General features: G+C 31.5%; 1 protein-coding gene across 1 annotated transcript; it reads right to left on the bottom strand.

Moving 5' to 3' along the window:
- Positions 1 to 14,354: 14,354 nt before the first annotated feature.
- LOC135147952 (uncharacterized) lies at positions 14,355 to 16,628 on the bottom strand. Its single transcript, XM_064082021.1, has 5 exons — positions 16,607 to 16,628; positions 16,432 to 16,484; positions 16,264 to 16,365; positions 15,662 to 15,958; positions 14,355 to 14,732 (listed from the first exon to the last, which is right to left on the bottom strand). The coding sequence occupies exons 1-5, from the start codon at positions 16,626 to 16,628 to the stop codon at positions 14,355 to 14,357; spliced, it is 852 nt and encodes a 283-aa protein (XP_063938091.1).
- Positions 16,629 to 21,873: the final 5,245 nt, after the last annotated feature.

Genomic DNA, 21,873 nt, shown 5'->3' with positions numbered 1-21,873 from the left:
ATATATTTGTTGGGCTCTGTCCTTGGACGGGGTTATTGGTTTTTGAGTAGTGCTAGATGCACATAATTGTTAATTGTTGTGTATATAAAATTTGTACATAATGACGTGCGAAGTGAGGTGGTGGGTTTTAATTTGGTTGTTGATGTAAATGCATGGGCCATCCCAACTAAAATCCACTATATGTCATTATGTACATATTTTTATACACAATTAATTATGTGCACCAAGCAATTTTCCTTGGTTGTGGTTTGGCATGCATGTAAACGAATCCTATATAAATAAATATATTAGCTAAGCTTAGAAATAAAAGACGGCCCCAAGCTCCTAGTTGGAAGTGATTTCCTAGTGGAAGCTAGGTGTCATTTAACATTTTCCTCATATTTATTCATATCTTTTTAGATATCTATTAACTCAAAAACTTACATTTTGCTACTTATTTTTCTTAAGATTTTTCAAATTTTGTTAACTATCATCTTTGCTCCCTTTCTAATATGAAAATAAATTTACCAAATTGACAAATGTGTTTTATATTTCACTAATTCAAGTCCACTACAAATAAAATGTTCAATATCATTGCATTATATACATGTTTACTTATATTTTAATAGATTTAAATTTCAAATCCCTTTTCTTTCATTGTGTAAAAACATGTTCTAAATATTTGGCATGACACTCATGCTATTTTTTGGTATAATTAGATACATTCAAGATGGAAAATTTATTAACAAATTCTGAAAGTTTAAATATTACTTTTAAGAAATTACAAATATAAGAATATCATTTTAAAATAAAGTATTTGAAAAATATTTGGGCTCAAAGCAAAATTTTTAACCATTAATTTATAAGAGACAAGATGAAAATGCAAATTAAATGATGAGTACTAAATATTGATTTGACCCGGTTAATGAAGATATATTTTACAATATCTGATGTCAAATCTTATACATAGTATGTGAAAGAGGATCACAAAATCTAGAATTCTTGTGAAATGAGATTTGTGTAGGTAATAGTAATACCTTATTGTGGCTATCACAATCCATCATAAAATATCTCTTCAATCTTAAATTAGTTCATAAAATACATACTTGTGATTTTATATTAAACATTCATCCATCCAATTAAATTACCTTCTCTATGTTGAATCCCATACCAGGAGTCCATATAATATATTCTCATTTGAAGAGATAATTTATCAGCAAAATCTAAATTACCGTTAAATGTAAAAACGTATATAAATTTGAAAAAAAAACTGATATATATATATATATATAAAATATTCTCATATAATATCTTTTCAATTCAAGATCTTATTATTATTAATGCATTCAAAAGATTTTACAATTTACTCATCAAGATATCTTTATTTTGATTATAAAACCAGGTGGGAGGAGGGGCAATATAACTTAGATATTTAAAAAAACATCACAAAAGACCAGTATTTGTGTGATCGCAGAGAAACAAAATGAATACACAAAACTCTACATCCCCCATAAATCAAAGTTTCACCTATGACTACTCCCTAATTGATATGTACTCTCTTGTCCCATTTAACCCTACTCACCGTTACCAGGCTAGTGGAATGAACACACCAGTGCCACCAGGTTTTGGTCAACAACAGAGTGTAAATTATTACAGCCAATTTCCTCACTATCAAATGAGTCCGTGTTTCCCTGTTCAGGTGGCCACCCCCATTAGCACTCCAGGTTTTCAAATGCCCCAGGGTGTGGGTTACTATGTTGTGCCAAATGTTATTGAACCATTTAATAATCAAGGGTTCATCATGACCAGTGCATATAATTCGATGGCGTCTGATCAGCCGCAGGTGAGGAATAATGATCCAGTGAATCACCTGAATGCTCAGGGGCCATCGCAGCAGATCCAGGTAGAGAGAGATGGAAATCTAGTGGAGGAGCCAGAACAATCTAATCTTCCAGTGACAACTCCTAGAATCCGCTGGACACCTGAACTGCAGGGACGCTTCGATGAGGCCGTAAAAGAGCTGGGAGGCTATTTTGGTAACCACAACTTAATTCATAAATTTCTTCATTTATTTTTCTAATTTAAAAAAATTAATCCAATTTACTTTATTTTAAATAATTAAAGAGGAGTATTGTTTTCAATATTTCTTGAATAAAAATTAATGACATATATCTTAATTCTATTTTTTAAAATGTATATTAAAATTATTATACTTTGGATTTAGTAATGATTATATGTCAATATGAATTTAATTAAATTACATTGACGGTCTGATTTAATATTTTTTTAAAATAAATTATTAATTTGGTATTTATAATAAAGGATCCAATCATGTAACAACTTTTTAGAATAAATTTTATGTATTTGTTTTAATTTTCATTATATATTTTATAGTAAATATTTTATGAATATGTTGTTAGGAGATAGCTTTCATGTATTAGTTAAGTTGTGCGACCAAAATATTTATGATCCTCTTATTTTATTCTCAAAAATCTCTATAAAAATTCAAACTCGCAAATTTGAAATTTTGATAAATATTTATCCTAATATACAAAACTTAACTTAAAAAATTTTAGTCATTATTAAATATTTAATAGTATAGAAAAATTAACCCAAACTATAATTTTTTACATAAAAGTGAGTATCCATATTATTCTAACATGATTAAATTTGTTTAGTTTCTTTTACAAAATTTCTTACATTAACATATGCAATGATGGATAATTATAATTATGAATATTCTTGAATATCTTTATATTGTTTAACATTTGCAGAAGCCAAACCAATAAAGATAGTGGAGAAAATGAACGTGCCAGGGATAACTAGGGACCAAGTAAAAAGTTATCTTCAGGTTTTGTCACTAAACTGTTTTTATTTCAAAACATAAAATTCATCATCCTCTAAACCATTGGTTTTCCTGGCAGAAAATTAGAAAAAAGATGTTGTCTAGGGAATCTGCTGAGGAAATGGTTGGGGGTTCTGCTGAGGAAATGATTGGTTCTAGTAAGTTTTCTTGCTCAATTTCTTCATAGATACATTTTCACTTTATAACAAGTATATAAAATAGCATACATATATATAAAATAAACCCCACATCACACTATTAATATACTATATATATAGTAATTTTATCTTTTGAAATGACCATATTTGGTTCTAATTTTTATCAGAACCTGCATATAGACATTCTAATCGCTGCATTAATGTAAATTATAACTAATTGTATAATTTATTACCCCACTTTAAATTCTAAAAAAGGTAATAAAAGATGTCCAAATAGCATGTAAATCATCATTTGTTCATTTAACTATTTTATTGTTTAATATTTATGTCCTAGCCCATCAAGACAACACAACTATTCAGGCTGATCAGCAAGTCTCGGAAGGGGTGGAGGCATACACCAGCTTGAGGCCTAACTTTCAATCTCCCACTAATGTTCAAGAAGACAGGGTGCCGAGGACTATTGAGGTAGGTGATTTGCATGACAATGTATATATAGATGTCTTTTTGGTTTATAATAGCTTGTGCATTCTCCCAAAGTTTGAATTTAATTGTGTGTATAAATATGCAGGCACCCAATTACAATGAGAGTGTTGCACTGGTAGAGGACCCTGCTACCAATTTTAGTTTTAAAGACTATGATTGGTCCCCCAACCTCAATCAAGAATATTTTGAGGATTTTGATTTCCCAGCAATGATGTCGAGTCCATATGGCTATCAAAATGTGGGGAGTGCATCCAGGAGTGATTATGCACCATTTTCCGACTTCAAGGATTCGGATTTTTCTTTTCCTGAACCCCATGATTAAGTCATATTCTATTTGCCAATTTAGGGGTTAAAATAGTGAGGGGAAAAACCGTTTCTTTTTTAAATCAGATATAAAACTGTCATTGGCATTCTACTGATACAGTAGGCCATATTTTCAATACAGTGTGTTTGTATTTGAATATATATCAGTTCTGTTTAAATCAGATTTTCTTTTTGTTTTAGGGGAGAGAATTATAAGGATTTCATATTTCAGGCACCCCATGTATGCATCCAACAACTACCTGATATGCTAGAAACCGGGGATCCTCTCCTCATAGTTAGTTTCCTAAGTTTGCTAAGAATTTTAATTTATATTACTAATTTAAACTTTGCCATTAAACTATTCCATATCACTAATATATTTTTAATTATATACATTTTACTACTAAAAACATGAGGCTTCGAGCTAAGTTTCTTGTTAGAATTATAAGTTAAATGCTTCCCAAAGACAGTTTGTTTAAGGTTATATGTATTTGATCTATTATTGACTCATTAGTTTGTTGTATTTTCTTTACATATTCCTAAAACTAATGAAAATGTTAAGGGAAGCTTAGGTATTATTAGAATAATTATACAAAAAGGCAGGTTCACTTTGCAATATATCAATCAAATTAAGTGGTATAAGATCGAGCAAGTCATAATCAGTTAAGAAAGGAGTAAAATATCTAAAAAAATCACTTTCCAACTAGAGCCCACCCCCGTCCACTAGGCCCCACCTAGGCCTTACCAAGACCCACCTCGGAGTCCATTCTCGGGACCCACAAACCTCCCGATATTTTTAAAAGCATTGGTTTATGACTAAAAAGAAGTGCTAGATAGATGGAAGGTGGTTTACCACAATTCTAGCTATCAATGACTTCTTTTTAAATGAATGAATACACACCAGTAAAACCACCCAATACTCACAAACACTAATAGTTGTGTTGTGATTCTTGTGAAGTCTGCATTGCTATTTTAAAATTTCAATCCTAATCTAATAGGTTGGTGGTAAATACTAAAATTTGTTATCTATTTATTAATAAACTGGCATTTCACAGTCAAGTAAAAAAGTGAGAAGGGAACCTACTCATAAACGAAGTTTGTTTGGAAATTACATGTTACCAAGTACTCCACCCATATTGCCAAATAAAACTAAGACAAATACTTGATAATGGTGTTTCATAAAAAGTTATTTTCTCCTCTCATTATGTGATTATGATTTCTTTCTTTGTTGGAGTCTGTAATATATAGGAGAACTTTGTAACTAGTTAGTTTGTATAAATTTCCTTAAAATCTATAAACCAAAAAGTTACTTAAATATTTTACTCTTAGAGAAAATTTAATTTTACAATAATGTCTTAAATATCTCATTAATTTTATAAGTATTCTACTGATTTTTCGTGCTTCATAATGGGAAGGCGATTGCCCATGATGATGTAGATTATGCCAGAGCAAGGATGAGAGCATAATGCACTACAAGAAAAGCGGGCATTTCCGACCGCCAAAATCGGTCAGAAATAAGCAAAATCGGTCGGTTTTGAATGTGGTCAGTTTTCTCGATGTGCAGTGTTTTTAGTTTTTTTTTAATAGTTTACTTAGTCGAATAGAATTTATTGTTTTTCTAAGAAGTCAAAACCGACCACCTGGGTTTTAATTCGGCCGGAAACGAAGCAGGCCATTTCCGACCGCCAAAATCGGTCGAAAATAATATGGACAACACCACATCCCCACTCAGCCAATCACAAGGCGACAACAAGAAGCTGACCAATTATTTTAAACCAGTCAAGGTGGTCGGAAATGACCACATGCGGTCGAATATGTGTCGGTCGGTTTTACCGACGTGGCGTCCATGTCAGTTGAAGAACGTTGGTGAGCGGGACCCACGCCCATTATAACCGACCGATTTGGTGCGGTCGGTAATGACGGTCGTAAATGACGCCATTTTTTACGATCGATCGCGTTTGGTCGGTAAGTCAGTCGGAAATGCCCGCTTTTTTCCCGACCACTTTGGTTGGTCGGAAATGCCGGCTTTTCTAGTATTGATGTCCGACGGAGCTGGTGGAATGGATCTTCTGCTTCTAATAGTTAGGGGATGCATTTTAATGTTTGTGAACTTAATTAAGGCCTCTTATAACTATTTGCAAGAGGATCAAAATTTGTGTATGATGATTTAGCATTTGCACTTGGACAAATATTGATTTAGTAAGTTATATATAAAACTAGGGTGTTTTTGTAGTTGATTATAGTTAGGTTGTTGAATGTATTTTTTTGATCGTTTTGGATTCTCTATAGATTGATTATAGATGTGAATGTGTATGAAATTAATAAAACAATCGAAGCAAATCTAAAAATCTAAATATATGCAGCACAAAGGCCACTCGGCATAAGAACTTGCCATGAAACATTATGCCCTATTTTGGGTTTCTTAGAAATTATAACTATTGTTCATCATTGATATGTCATGATAATTAAGTTACTAACGTTTGATTGAAAATCTGTTAAAAAATTTTGGATCACTGTTAAAAGAAATTATATTGGCTTTTATTTTGAAATGTGTTATAATTATTGTATGACCCTTAACTTTGCATTTACCCTCATTAGTGTAGGCAATCCTTGGCCATTCACTTTCATTGAAACTCATGTCTACCGCGCATTTATATAAAGGCTCACCTGTATTTGTTCTCAATATGAATAACATGACATTCTTTCTCTGTTTTAGTTTTCTCAAATTTCTATCTATTATTATATTACACCTTATCAGCACCATCATTGTTACTTTACTTTTCTGGGTGTTAGAAGAAGATTATGGCAAACTTGCTATACACAAAGGACAAGATCTTGAAAAGTTAAGCAATCAACACTTCAAGCTCTATGGTTGAAAACTCTTATGCTCATTCAGTATATAAGTGCAACCATCATGTTATTTTACATATATTTAACCCCATGCATAATTAAGCAATTATTCCCTCCCTACAAAAGATCTACTGTGGGCAAAGAAAATTCCAATCAACGAGCTCTGTCCTTTGTGCAATGAAGCCCCCGAATCAATACTGCATAGTACTTCGGTGTTTGTCCGTAGGCAAGCACGTGTTTGAGCAAACTGTCCCTTTCAACAACCATAGGAGAATTCTACTCTTTTCCGTAATGGTTACAGTTAATATTTAAGCAGAGAAGCAAAGCTCAGATTCACAATACAGTCATGGTCTTTTGGATGGTGTGGAAGGGACGAAATGAGCTGGTATGGAATCAGCGTGGTATGGATCCTAATGATGTGGTTCAATCTGCGTATTCTGTTCTTAATCGGTGGACGAGTGCTCAAGACAAAACTTTCGATCGTTTTATGGGTCTTATGACTCAGGAGGACAGACATGAGCACTGGCAATTATCAAAAACAAACAGGATTAAGATGAATATAGATGCAGCCATATTTGAAGAGTCCAACTGCTACAGTCATGCCTTTGTGGTTGGTAACCAAAGCGGTGAGTTTATGGAAGCAGAGTCGAAGTGTTCACGTGGTACAATCAATGCAGAGTTAGCCGAGGCCATAGGCATTCGAGAGGCTTTGAGCTGGGTTAAACAGAAACAAGTAGAAGGAGCCGAGGTCGAAACTGATTGCCCGCAAGTTGTCCAAGCCATTCGGAGCTCTGTGTCTAGTTTCACTTATCTAGGGCGAGTGGTTGAGTGCCGAAAGCTTCTTGCAAGTTTAAAAGATCAAGACATTTTGTTTAGGTTTTTTAAACGATCGGCGAATAGCGTAGCTCACTATCTAGCCAGGTATAGTTGTTCAGTAGCAGATGGTAGAGTAGCAGTAGATGGCGGGTGGAAAATGTTCACCCAGCTTTTCATTCTGTTTTGTTGAGTGGTTTGAAGTAATAAAATCGCTCTTTTTATGGCCAAAAAAAAAACAAGTATAATTTACATGCAATGCCATTCACCATTTTAGCTCATCTTTACCGAATCTGTACGAGTCAATTTTCAGCTTGACAAAGCAGCCCAATATACTCCATATGCTTACTATATCTTGTTGATATTATCACTTGAATATTACACGTTTTGGCAATTTCAACTATACCTGGAGAGTTTTGAATATTGGGTTTGAGTTGAAATGTTATCATTGGACACCCAAATGCTTGCAAAAAGGTTAGATTGATAATTTTGTTAGTAAAAATGCTTGCACATAGAAAAGCATCACTCTTTTTCTACCAAATTGAGAATCTATTATCCTATATGGAAAAAGCTTGCTGCATTTGGACTTATTTATCTTGAATTAGCTTTGTGTTCATGTTAATGTATTTTGTGGGATCTGTCTTTGCATTGGGGGTCATTTGTTTTTCTAACCCCTCTTCATGTGATTTGGAGTGCCTATAAATCTTATATTTCACTCATTTAGACTGAATATAAATAAAATGCTTAATATGATTACATTATACTAGTAATACTTATATTTTATCTTACTCATAAAATAGTAACCGTCTTTTCTTTCATCATATAGAATATGTTCAAAATATTTAGTATTGCATTCAAGCAAACAACATACTACGTGCTTGGCATCAGATATATTCAAGGTGGAAAATCTATTAATAAATTTTGAAAAGTCAATATATTGTATTTTATAATACACTTAAGAAATTATGAATATATGTTTAAAAATTTCATTTCAGAAATAAAGTGTTTAAAAAATATTTTGGCTCCATTATTTTTACAGAGAAAAGAAGAAAACGGAAAAAGAAGATATGAGTATTAAATATATATTTGACTCTAGGTGCATGCATTAATAAGTAATTTTTTTATAATATCCAATGTTTACTGTTATAGATATTAGGTGGGAGAAGATCACAAAATCCAAAAATTCATGAGATATCTGTTTGCTATATACAATACCATATTAAGGCATCACAATCCATCACAAAATATGTATCACAAAACTCTCATTCCAATCATTCCCTAAATTTCTTAGTTGATGCAGTACTCTAGATACATAATCTGAGATCTGATTATGGATAAAAATGATGTAAAATCGCACTCACCCATGGATTTTGCAGAACCCAACGGGTTTATACTTAATCTAAATGCTGAAGAATGGGATGCTCGTACTTTCCGGGCATCAGCAAGGAAAAGAACTAAGTACATCACGTTTTCCATGTTTCATCCGATACCAGCACCCGATGAAATTTGTTTTCATCTGAATAGGTAATTTATCTAAAATTTGATCTGATTCGTCTAGTAGAACAAAAGTTAATCAAAATTGAACTATATGTCTATAAAAACTTTTGTTATTGAAATGCATATATATCATTTTATTTCTAATTGAAAGTTTTGTTAATCCCTGTTCTAATTTTTTGTTGGCGAAAAAATGAATGTTCGCTTACTTCTGCTTGAACTAGATTATTTGGAGACGTGGTACACCAGATTTTTATCTTTGAAGCAGGTGAAGGAAAGCCTCCAGCGGGTAAAATAACATTTAAATCATTCACTGTGGCAGCTACTTGCTATGTGAGAGACCCTATGTGGATGTTCGAATGAATGGAACACAAATTCGTTTGAAGAACTTGGCATAAAATATCTCTAGATTTTTGTGTTGGATATTGTGATGACTTGAAATGTTAAAGTTAATAGCCTGCAACTTTTTTATTGAATAATTTGTTTAGGGATGATATTGTATTTAATTTGCCTTGGCACCCGTAATACAATTGGATTGGGGATCCATTTATTTTGATGGTTGTGGCATGATATATTTTTAAAAATTTAAGGACAATTCGTTGTAAGAGAATTTTTTTTTTTTAAATACAAATACCTCATTCATAAGATAGTAGAAATTTTTAAAGTTATTTATTTTAAAGTCATTATCATTAAAATAGTTTTAAAATATTTTCATATGAAATTATAAAATTTGTTCTCTTCAAACTTTAAGGGTCTCAAATCATTCCTAAATTGACTTAATGGAGACTATATACCAAGGACCACACATACGACTATCTACAATTTCATAAAATAGTGTTCTATATTGGGCCCCTTTACTTTATAATACTATGTATTAAAAATGTATACATATATTAATAAATTTAATAGCTAGAGCCTTAAATATTTATATAATAATGCTAAAATTTCTTGGACAATGATTTCTAATAATCATTAATATCTATTAGTGTGGTTAGTTGTTAGTAAGTACAAGTATAATTAATCAAAAAATTACAAATTATGGTTGGTCGTAAGTACAAGTATAATTAATCATCTCATTATATTGATCATTTCATATATTTAAATTGAATCACAACTTGCTTCATCTAATCATTGTCAACTAACTTAGCCTTAGAACACACATAATTAATGAGATTTATATGTACTCCTGATCACAATACAATTCAAACAATATATCGTTTTTTCGCTATTTATCATTTTTTTGTTTTTGAAGTTTTGATCCTTAAGTTAATTTTTTATAACAAACAATGATTCTAGATGTGAGTTTAGTATATAATTGCAAATCCGTAGCAATTGTATGTCATGACATACAATTAGCAGAGAAAAATCGATAGATGGATTAGCCCTAATTCTTTTTATTCATATTATCATGGTGGATAAAAACTGACCCATTAGCGGATTTCTATGGTCCGCCCTTTTCTTCAGAGGGACGGATATGTTACAATAATCGATTAGTCCACCATCACCCTTTGTATATATATAGTTACATAATTATTATAATAGTTTTTTATCACAATTAACTTTATTATTGTTTAGATGCAGACAATATAACCCCTTTATTCACTTTTCTCTAATGAGAGATGTATGCCAAAAATAATAAAATCATGTCCGCCCCCTACACTCCTATATTTACTAAGTTCTTCCATCGCTATATATTTTACCCTTTCCTTTAAATAATTGTGGACCTATGCTATGGAATTTTATTTTCTAATATAAAAGGGTTTTAATAAAAATTAAATTATTTTATAAGAACATACACTAATTTTATTTCTGTTTTTTAAAAGAACTTGGTACACTAATAATATTACTTCACTTCGTAGGAACAAAATAATAGCATGTGTGTAATGTTAAATTAGAGAATTTTAAGTTTATTTTGACTTGTTCATGCATGTCTATTTTGTTGTTTTGCTACTCTTGTTTGTAATATAAGACAAGGGTGTATGTATGCTGGTTCTCTCTTAGAAGCCGTTGGGGGGGGGTTCTAGAATGTAACCGAAGAGTCCAGAATGTTACTAAAGAGAGTATGTTACATCAAGTAACGGTCCGAGATTCAAAATTGCAGCCACTATATGTATTAGAACCATGATATACCGATTTTCCTCACTACAGCTTGATGATCAGTAACAAATTATTCTTGACTTAATTGACAAATTTTCTATGGCTCAAAATTACAATTTACAAAACCAACCCCCAATATTTTTGTGTGAATTCTGCAATGAATCGTTATTAAGCTCTTAGCCTAACTCGTCATATGCGAAGAAACCACCCTCCTCAGCTAGTAAGGTTCAGCACTGATGAAGAAGTGGCTGGTGAAGGAGTCTATCCTCAACAGCTACCTACACCTTTGGTTCGTGAGACTGAGGTGGACAGCCCTAGGAGACAACTACGGCTTGAGGCTCGGCCACATCCATCAAGGATACCACCGCAACCTGGCCCAGATACCATGGTACGCACCAGGGCAGCTTCTGACATTGTCTCTGAAGGAAGTAGCAAGAAAAGGTTAATAATAAAGTTGGCCAAAAGGAACCAGGCTGTTGAAGAGGGATCTGTGAGGGCACCATTGCAGACACTATCCCCTGAGGCACGGCCTGAACAACCGGCAATGTTGCCACAAGGCGAGATTCAGGTGGACCCTGCCAGTGCTCGTCCACTACTGGATCTAAATAAACTTCCACAAGATAATGAGTAGGGATGATACGAAATTCCTTATTATTCATCGTCTTGTCTCCCTTTCTTGATGAATTATTTCTATGGACCAGGTCAAAACCGACCACCGTTATTGGTCGGTTCTAGCTATAAAACCGACCGTTTGTGGACGTAACTGACCATTTTCGACGGTCGGTTTTGTCCTGTTTTTTTGTAGTGTGGGTCATATTACTTGTGAGATGGTGCATAACATTGAGTAGGGCCATGTGATAATTTAGATGAGTAAAAGGAGTGAATTGAGATCGGAGAACGGTGTAGAATGAAAATATTGCTTTATTATGGATTTACTTTTCTCTTCGTATCCTTCTTTATTAGGGATCTAATTTCAATACAATCGCTTTCCCGTTCACATTTATTCTGTTCTTGAATAACTGTTTCGCAACTAGCTGCAAGAATTGGTAACCCATTATAAGTGATATCAAAGCATAAGTTTCTTGACAATAATGCAACTTAGTGATGGTCGTGGTCCGACATATTTTCGTGAAAAGGGTACAAGGATATGTAATCATGAGACAAAACTCACTGAGTTGAATATATGGTCACTATACGTGTGCAGCTTAGATGGATATTTGGGATTAAAAATTATTTGAGTAAATTGAATTCTTACATTTGTAATAGGAGCAACCCAAAAAGGTGCATAGGTCATAGCTGAAGGATACATGGTTGAAGAATGCCTCATTTTTTATTCTAGATTTTTACAAAATGATAGTAAAAAAACAACGTATTTTGTGTGACGTCAAATGTCGGAAGTCATATCGCTTCTAGGCAAAAAAAAAAAGATGAAAAACCTAGACATTTGGCAGAAAAATTATAAATGCTCATCGATACCTATTACTCAACTGTGGTAACACAAGTTGATCGAGTAATGTCTTCTCCCTAGTTTTTAACTCAAGTTTTTAAGTAGTTATAATACAAGTATATTTGACTATTCTAAAATTGTTTTAATTGAAGGGAACCTCTTTCCTTATATGATAATCAAATGAAATTAAAGTTGTATAAAAGGGAAAGAGACAACAAAGAAGAATTTTACAACTGGTTGAAGCATGTTGAAAAAAAAGGAGGAATGTTCATCTGAGTAGCCTTAACAAAGTGGCCTTAACCCGCAGCAAGACGGGGTAGTGGGAATGGAAAGCGTACGACAAAGTAAAGTGGTTTTTATTTGACGGCCCTGACTCCTAGTATTTCTAATACAAAAGACAAAACCCCGTAGTTGGAGATGTTAGTTACTCGGAGCATCAAAAATAAAACTTTCATATTTTTAAGTATTTTATTATAAAAAATTAATTAAGATATGATCAATCAATAACACAAATAATTAAATAAAAATTATTGTTTAAGAATATAAAATAAATTTAACACAAGGTGAATTTATAACAATTAATTTATATAAAATTGGTTAACGTATTTTAAACGAGCATTGGACGTACGTGGCTATCAATCAAATATATCCCTAAAATTCGATAGCATTATTATGAAGGAATAAGTATTGAATATGATGCAAATAGTTAAATCTCAAAGAATATTTTTAGTTGCATCAAACAATTCACTTAGACTATCATTCTCTATATATACTTGGTTCAAGATGAGTTTTTTCCATTTTTATTTCAGTTTATTTATACTCGGTCCGAATTTTATTTCTTCTTCATGTTAAGGTGTGTTGACCGATTCAGAAAATATACGTGCCCAAATTAATTTAAGAATCTATTTGAAATGGAGGTGTTTTAAATTAAGTGAGAAGTTTTTTTTTAAAAGAATTATTAAATTTCTACAAAAATCTATTTCACAGTTAAATAAATTCAATATATGTATTTATGTCTTCTTTTTGAGAAAATATGATTTTGCAACAATAATTGAAACAGGAATCAACGTGGATGCAAATTTCAAATTTTCATAACAAATAAAACCATATATGTTGCTTAAAAAGTTGTAAAGGTGATTACTGTAATTAGAACATTTTAACTCAATAAACATCAACCCTCCTATCACAATAATTATCAGAAAGTAAATAAATAAGCCTTTAAACTCTAAATCCCACTTACTAAACCCAAATCCTAAATTCTAAATACTGAACTTAAACTCTAAATAGGATAAAATACATCTCATTACAACTATAAGTAAATACATATAAGAGTGGAGCTCCAAATTTATTTAAAACTAAACATTAAAAAAAAGAGATATTTTGAAATACTTTAATCAATAAATAAACTTTAAAAAATTTCTAAACCCTCAAGTCTAAAATCTAATGATAAACATTATAAACTATTAGATTATGAGATTATAATAATTTGGTAGTTACTGTCTTTATTTATAAATTAAAAGTATTTTTTAATGTAACTTTTGAATTCATTCTTTTAATTTATTTAATATCTAAATAATATTAATTACTGGGAAAATTAATGTGACATTTTCTAACTAGAAAACCTTGATTATCATTATATACCTTGGTTTACCCTTCCTCATCCAACAAAAAGAATTGTATGAAAACATTAGTTATGTACCTTATAGGCTTATATCGAAAAAGGTATAAATGCTTTAGATATTACTTTGTTCACCCCATGAAAATATCACGTAAGCATTGTGCATTACATATTTAAGTAGCTATATGCTCTTCAGCATCTTCTTCTAAATATACACAGAAATGAACAGCAGTGGCATCCCACAAATCTTCTGGGGTCAATTGTACCCTAGCTAGTCTCCCCAAACGAGGACTGAGCTGTATCCTCCTTGTCTCCACAGCAGCATTGGCCGTGGCGTCGCGGACTCAACGTGACGTTCCACAACATCTCCTCTGCCCTCTCCGCCTTTGCTTTCCAAATTTCGGCCTGAGATTTGTAATGCGCTACCTGCTCTTTTAGTTCAATATTTTTCCTTTTACTGTTGTCCAATTCTGTGTTCTTGTCGTTTATGACCTCATTTAGAGATGCCAGCTTTTCTTGGAAAGAAGAAATCATACTCATCTCTTTCTCTTTATGTATTATGGAGGCTCGCTCTTCTACATGCCTCAGTATATCATTGTATTTGGTACTCAAGTACCGGTTGCAAGTTTCTCTGATTTGTTCATACTACATATATGTATCATGTAACAATAACAATGTGTTATTACAACATTATTGTGACAACAAGCCTAACCATTAACAAACATAAGTATATAACAGTCAAATATATCCCTACAACTCCCTAGCATAAGTATGAAGGAATAAATATTGAATACGATGGAATTTGTTAAATCTCAAAGAATATTTTTATTGCATTAATAAACCGTTCACTTAGACTAATATTTTCAACTCTATTTTAATGTGGCATGTCATCATTCTGCATATATGATGATGGAGCTTACTATTCACCCCTTTTATGGTTATTTATAATGTACCCTCAACAATGCATATACCTAGTTCTCTTCATATACTTAGTTCAAGATAAGTTTTCCCCTATATAGTTCATTTTAATTGATATCTGGACCCAATTTGATTTCTTCTTCATGGTAAGGTCTGTTGACCAATTTCAAAATTATATGCGACCAAATTAAGTTCAGAATCTATTTGAATTGGAGGCGTTATTAATTAATTGAGATGTTTTTAAATAATACAATTATTAAAATTTTACAAAAACCTATTTTATAGTTAAAAAATTGAAATGTATTTATTTACATTTTTTGTTTTGAGAAAATATGATTTAGCAACCATACTTGCAACCGGAATCAACCACAATGCATTTAAAATTTTCAAAATAAATAAAATCATATTAATTGCATAACAAGTTGTAAAGGTGACTACTATAGTTTGAACATCTTAGCTCACTATCAAATAAAACCTACGCAAAATTACTTGAACACCAATCCTTCCAAATATACACAAAAAAAGAGCAGCAGTACTATCCCACAAATCTTCCTGGGGTCAATTGTAGGACCACCCTAGCTAGTCTCCCCAAACGAGGAGTGAGCTGTATCCTGCTTGTCTACACAGCAGCATTGGCCGTGGCGTCGGGGACTCACGGTGACGTTCCACAACATCTCCTCAGCCCTCTCAGCCTTTGCTTTCCAAATTTCGGCCTGAAATTTGTAATGTGCTACCTGCTCTTCTAGTTCGATATTTTTCCTTTTACAGTTGTCCAGTTCTGTGTTCTTGTTGTTTATGACCTCATTTAGAGATGCCAGCCTTTCTTGGAAAGAAGAAATCATACTCATCTCTTTCTCTTTATGTATTATGGAGGCTCGCTCTTCTGCATGCCTCAATATATCATTGTATTTGGTACTCAAGTACCGGTTGCAAGTTTCTCTGATTTGTTCATACTGCATATATGTATCGTGTAACAATTACAAAGTGTTACAACAATATTGTGACAACAAGCCTAACCATTAACAAACATACATGCACAAATTAATAACGTGTGTATGTAATTGGTAAATTATTATTTGTACTATTACCAATTTCTTGTTATTGCTCGGACTAATGTGCCAACACGAAAGAAAATTAAAAGTTAGTAACATTTTTATTCTGGAAAGAAACAAAAATTAAAAAATTTCAACGGTGTGTTGTGTACATATTTGAGTAAAATATATTGAGCAAATATATGTGTGTGTTTAATTAAACACACCTGTGATTTGAATAATCTCTCAAAGAGATCTTCAGGTGGTAGTGACTGCTCGTTGAAGTCCGAATGACGGTTAATATGGGGAGCTGGAGACTGAGAAACACTCTGTTCGTTTTAATTCACAAGAGTGGGAAAGAGTTCAAGCGTTGCTCTTTTGCTGCTACTGCCAACCTCCTGACATGTGTTGTTTCTCTTGCGAGATGCCAAAGGAGCAACATTGCCGGCTACATTGACAAAAAGTATAGGAAAAATGTTAAATAAGAGACTTCAAATATATTTTGTATTATGTCACACAAATATAAATAACCATTATGTGTATTTATGTGCAATTCAGAATGTTACTAACCTCTGTTGTTGGTGGACTCCATTGATTACTGAAAAGTTGGCTGAAGCACTTGGAAATATATGTTACGTGTGTGTGGCGAGCAGATAAATGGATGATTGTTAAACCCGTTTAGATGTGTATATATATACATGTGAGTATGCGTGTAATAGTGTACATAAAGGAAATCACCTAAGAGACGCGATTTAATGTTCTAAGAGACGCGTCCACACCATTTTTGGGATCATCACAATTTTATTAAAAAATTAACTATATCGGCTAGTAATCAATATAATATTGTGAGGATAAATAGTGAAATCAACTTAATAGTATATTCATTTGATTAAAGAGTGATCAAAACAAGGAATGGTCTTATTTCAATCATATATATTTTGTGAGTGAAATGTATGGTCTTCTTTCAAGATATAATATTATGAGGATAAATAGTGAAATCAACTTAATAGTATATTCATCTGATTAAAGAGTGATAAAAACTAGGAATGGTCTTATTTCAATCATATATATTTTGTGAGTGAAATGTATGGTCTTCTTCCAAGTATTGTTTTTAGGATAATGTAAAGATTTATATCTTACTCACACCAACAATGCGTTACCATTAAATATAATCAGACTAAATGTCTGTCTTAGAGTAGATTGCTCATCTAAAACTAAATTTTCATATTTTTTAAGTATTTTAATAAAGCAAAGTAATTAAAATATTATCAACCAATGATATAAAAATTAACCAAACATTATTGTTTAAGAATATAAAATAAATTTAACGCCAAAAGTGGATTCATGTCGATTAAGTTATATAAAATTGGATAAAGTTTGAAAAAATCATGACATAAAAATTAATAATATATGTCGGTATTACATTATATATATAGAGGTACACCAATCATATTTGATTGATACTGCAATTCATGCATGATCATGCTTATTTATTTATATTTTACCACTAAGTAGACCTGGTCAACTTAAAGATTATCATACTAAAAACACTCAAGATCTACAAACTCAAAAGAGTCACCAAATAATTAACTAGACCTCTAAAGCGAAAAGCATATTTACTACTTAATTTAGAGGATTAGAAGACATATATACTAATGAAAATCATTAAGTTTAATACTTTTAGGTATAACTAAATATCAATCAAATATATCCCTAAAATTCAATAGCATTATTATGAAAGAATGAGTATTGAATATGATGCAAATAGTTAAATCTCAAAGAATATTTTTAGTTGCATCAAACAATTCACTTAGACTATCATTCTCTATATGTACTTAGTTCAAGATGAGTTTTCTCCAATTTAATTTCAGTTTATTTGATACTCGGTCCCAATTCAATTTCTTTTTCATGTATGTTAAGGTGTGTTGATCAATTAAGAAAATATACGTGCCCAAATTAATTTAAGAATCCATTTGAAATGGAGGTGTTTTAAATTAAGTGAAAAGTTTTTTTAAAAAGAATTATTAAATTTCTAAAAAATCTATTTCACAGTTAAATAAATTCAATATATGTATTTATGTCTTCTTTTTGAGAAAATATGATTTTGCAACCATAATTGAAACGGGAATCAACGTAGATGCAAATTTCAAATTTTCATAACAAATAAAATCATATTTGTTGCTTAAAAAGTTGTAAAGGTGATCAATGTAATTAGAACATTTTAACTCAATAAACATCAACCCTCCTATTACAATAATTATCAAAAAGTAAATAAATAAGCCTTTAAACTCTAAATCCAACTTACTAAACCCAAATCCTAAATTGTAAATACTAACTCTAATAATTATATCTTAAACTATAAATACAATAAAATACATCTCATTACAATTATAAGTAAATACATATAAGAGTGGAGCTCCAAATTTATTTAAAACAGAACATTTAAAAAAAAAAAAGAGATATTTTGAAATACTTTAATCAATAAATAAACCTTAAAATATTCCTAAACCCTCACGTCTAAAACCTAATAATAAACATTATAAACTATTAGATTATGAGATTATAATAATTTGGTAGTTACGGTCTTTTTTATAAATTAAAAGTATTTTTTAATGTAAGTTTTGAATTCTTTCATATAATTGATTTAATATCTAAATAATATTAATTACCGGCGATATTAATGTGACATTTTCTAACTAAAAAACTATGATTATCATTATATATCTTGGTTTCTCTTCCTCATCCAACAAAAAAAAAATTATATGAAAACATTATTTATGCACCTTATATCCAAAAAAAGGTATAAATGCTTTAGATATTACTTTGTTCATCCCATGAAAATATCACATAAGCATTACATATTTAAGTAGCTATATGCTCTTCAGCATCTTCTTCTAAATATACACAGAAATGAACATCAGTGGCATCCCACAAATCTTCTGGGGTCAATTGTACCCTAGCTAGTCTCACCAAACGAGGACTGAGCTGTATCCTCCTTGTCTCCACAGCAGCATTGGCCGTGGCGTCGGGGACTCACGGTGACGTTCCACAACATCTCCTCTGCCCTCTCAGCCTTTGCTTTACAAATTTCGGCCTGAGATTTGTAATGCGCTACCTGCTCTTCTAGTTAAAAAATAGCAATGTATCTATTTACATTTTTTGTTTTGAGAAAATATGATTTAGCAACCATACTTGCAACCGGAATCAACCACAATGCATTTAAAATTTTCAAAATAAATAAAATCATATTAATTGCATAACAAGTTGTAAAGGTGACTACTATAGTTTGAACATCTTAGCTCAGTATCAAATAAAACCTACGCAAAATTACTTGAACACCAATCCTTCCAAAAATGCACAAAAAAGAGCAGCAGTAGTATCCCACAAATATTCCTGGGGTCAATTGTAGGACCACCCTAGCTAGTCTCCCCAAACGAGGACTGAGCTGTATCCTGCTTGTCTACACAGCAGCATTGGCCATGGCGTCGGGGACTCACGGTGACGTTCCACAACATCTCCTCAGCCCTCTCAGCCTTTGCTTTCCAAATTTCGGCCTGAAATTTGTAATGTGCTACCTGCTCTTCTAGTTCGATATTTTTCCTTTTACTGTTGTCCACTTCTGTGTTCTTGTTGTTTATGACGTCATTTAGAGATGCCAGCCTTTCTTGGAAAGAAGAAATCATACTCATCTCTTTCTCTTTATGTATTATGGACGCTTGCTCTTCTGCATGCCTCAGTATATCATTGTATTTGGTACTCAAGTACCGGTTGCAAGTTTCTCTGATTTGTTCATACTGCATATATGTATCATGTAACAATAACAAAGTGTTACAACAATATTGTGACAACAAGCCTAACCATTAACAAACATATATGCACAAATTAATAACGTGTGTATGTAATTGGTAAATTATTGTTTGTACTATTACCAATTTCTTGTTATTGCTAGGACTAATGTGCCAACACGAAAGAAAATTAATAGTTAGTAACATTTTTATTCTGGAAGAAACAAAAATTAAAAAATTTCAACTGTGTGGTGTGTAATTATTCTAGAAAAATACCATATTTGAGTAAAATATATTGAGCAAATATATGTGTGTGTTTAAACACACCTGTGATTTGAATAATCTCTCAAAGTGATCTTCAGGTGGTAGTGACTGCTCGTTGAAGTCCGAATGACCGTTAATATGGGGAGCTGGAGACTGAGAAACACTCTGTTCGTTTTGATTCACAAGAGTGGGAAAGAGTTCAAGCGTTGCTCTTTTGCTGCTACTGCCAACCTCCTCCTGACATGTGTTGTTTCTCTTGCGAGATGCCAAAGCAGCAACATTGCCGGCTACATTGACAAAAATTATAGGAAAAATGTTAAATAAGAGACTTTAAATATATTTTGTATTATGTCACACAAATATAAAGATCCATGATGTGTATTTATGTGCTATTCAGAATGTTACTGACCTGTGTTGTTGGTGGACTCCATTGATTACTGAAATGTTGGCCGAAGGACTTGGAAATATATGTTATGTGTGTGTGGCAAGCAGATAGATGGATGATTGGTAAACCCGTATAAATGTGTATATATACATTTGAGTATGTGTGTAATAGTGTACAGAAAGGAAATCACTTAAGAGAGGCGATTTAGTGTTTAAGAGAAGCGTCCACACCATTTTTGGGGTCATCACAATTTTATTAAAAAAGTAACTATATGGGCTAGTAATCAATATAATATCATGAGGATAAATAGTGAAATCAACTTAATAGTATAGTTATTTGATTAAAGAGTGATTAATGCAAGAAATGGTCTTATTTCAATTGTTATTATCTGAGAGTGAAATATTTGGTCTTCTTTCAAGTATTTTTTTAGGATGATGTATAAGGATTTATATTTGACAGATACTAATACTACTTTACCATTAAAGTATAATCAGACTAAATATCTTAGAGTGGATTGCTGATTGAAAAGAAAATTTCATATTTTTGAAGTATTTTAATGGAACAAAGTACTTAAGACATGATTAATCAATAAATACTAAAATAATCAAATATTATTGTTTAAGAATATAAAATAAATTTAACACAAAAAGTGAATTTTTATGGATTAATTTATATATAATTGAATAAATTTTAAAATAATCATGACATAAAAATTAATAACATGTGACCGTATTAGAGTAGAGATACACCAGTCATATTTGAATGATACTTCAATTCATGATCATACTTTTTGATATATTTCACCACTGAGTGGGCAAGATCAATTTAAAGATTGTCATACTAAGTATACTCAAAATCTACAAGAATTCAAAAAAGACACCAATGAGTTGGCTAGACCTCTAAACCTAAAAAAAAAAATTGCTACTTAATTTAGAGGTGGTTTCAAAAAAACATGTAGGTTTTTGCATCAAAAGTGGTGAAGATTTTGTGGGAGAATATAATTTAAAGTTAGACTATTCAACTATTGATAAAGTAAGTTTCTTTAATAGCCCCGTTGTGATTAGCTTAATCTTATAGATCGAAAATATGATAAAATTTTGAGTAAAAATTAATATATGCATAAATACGACATAAAATGATCTAATTTAATAATTACAAAATTTGATGAAATATCTTACAAATATATCTTTTACAAAGGATTAGAAGACATGTATAGTAATGAAAATTATTAAGTTTAATACTTTTAGGTATAACTAAACATCAATCAAATATATCTTTAAAACTCCATTGCATAATTACGAAGGAATGAGTATTGAATATAATGAAAATAGTTAAATCTCAAAGAATATTTTTGGTTTAATTTTAATTCATACTCAGTCCCAATTCGATTTCTTCTTCATGGT

Source organism: Daucus carota, chromosome 7 (genome assembly GCF_001625215.2).
Source record: "Daucus carota subsp. sativus chromosome 7, DH1 v3.0, whole genome shotgun sequence".
NCBI lineage: Eukaryota > Viridiplantae > Streptophyta > Magnoliopsida > Apiales > Apiaceae > Daucus > Daucus carota.
This window is presented reverse-complemented; position numbering and strand designations above follow the sequence as displayed.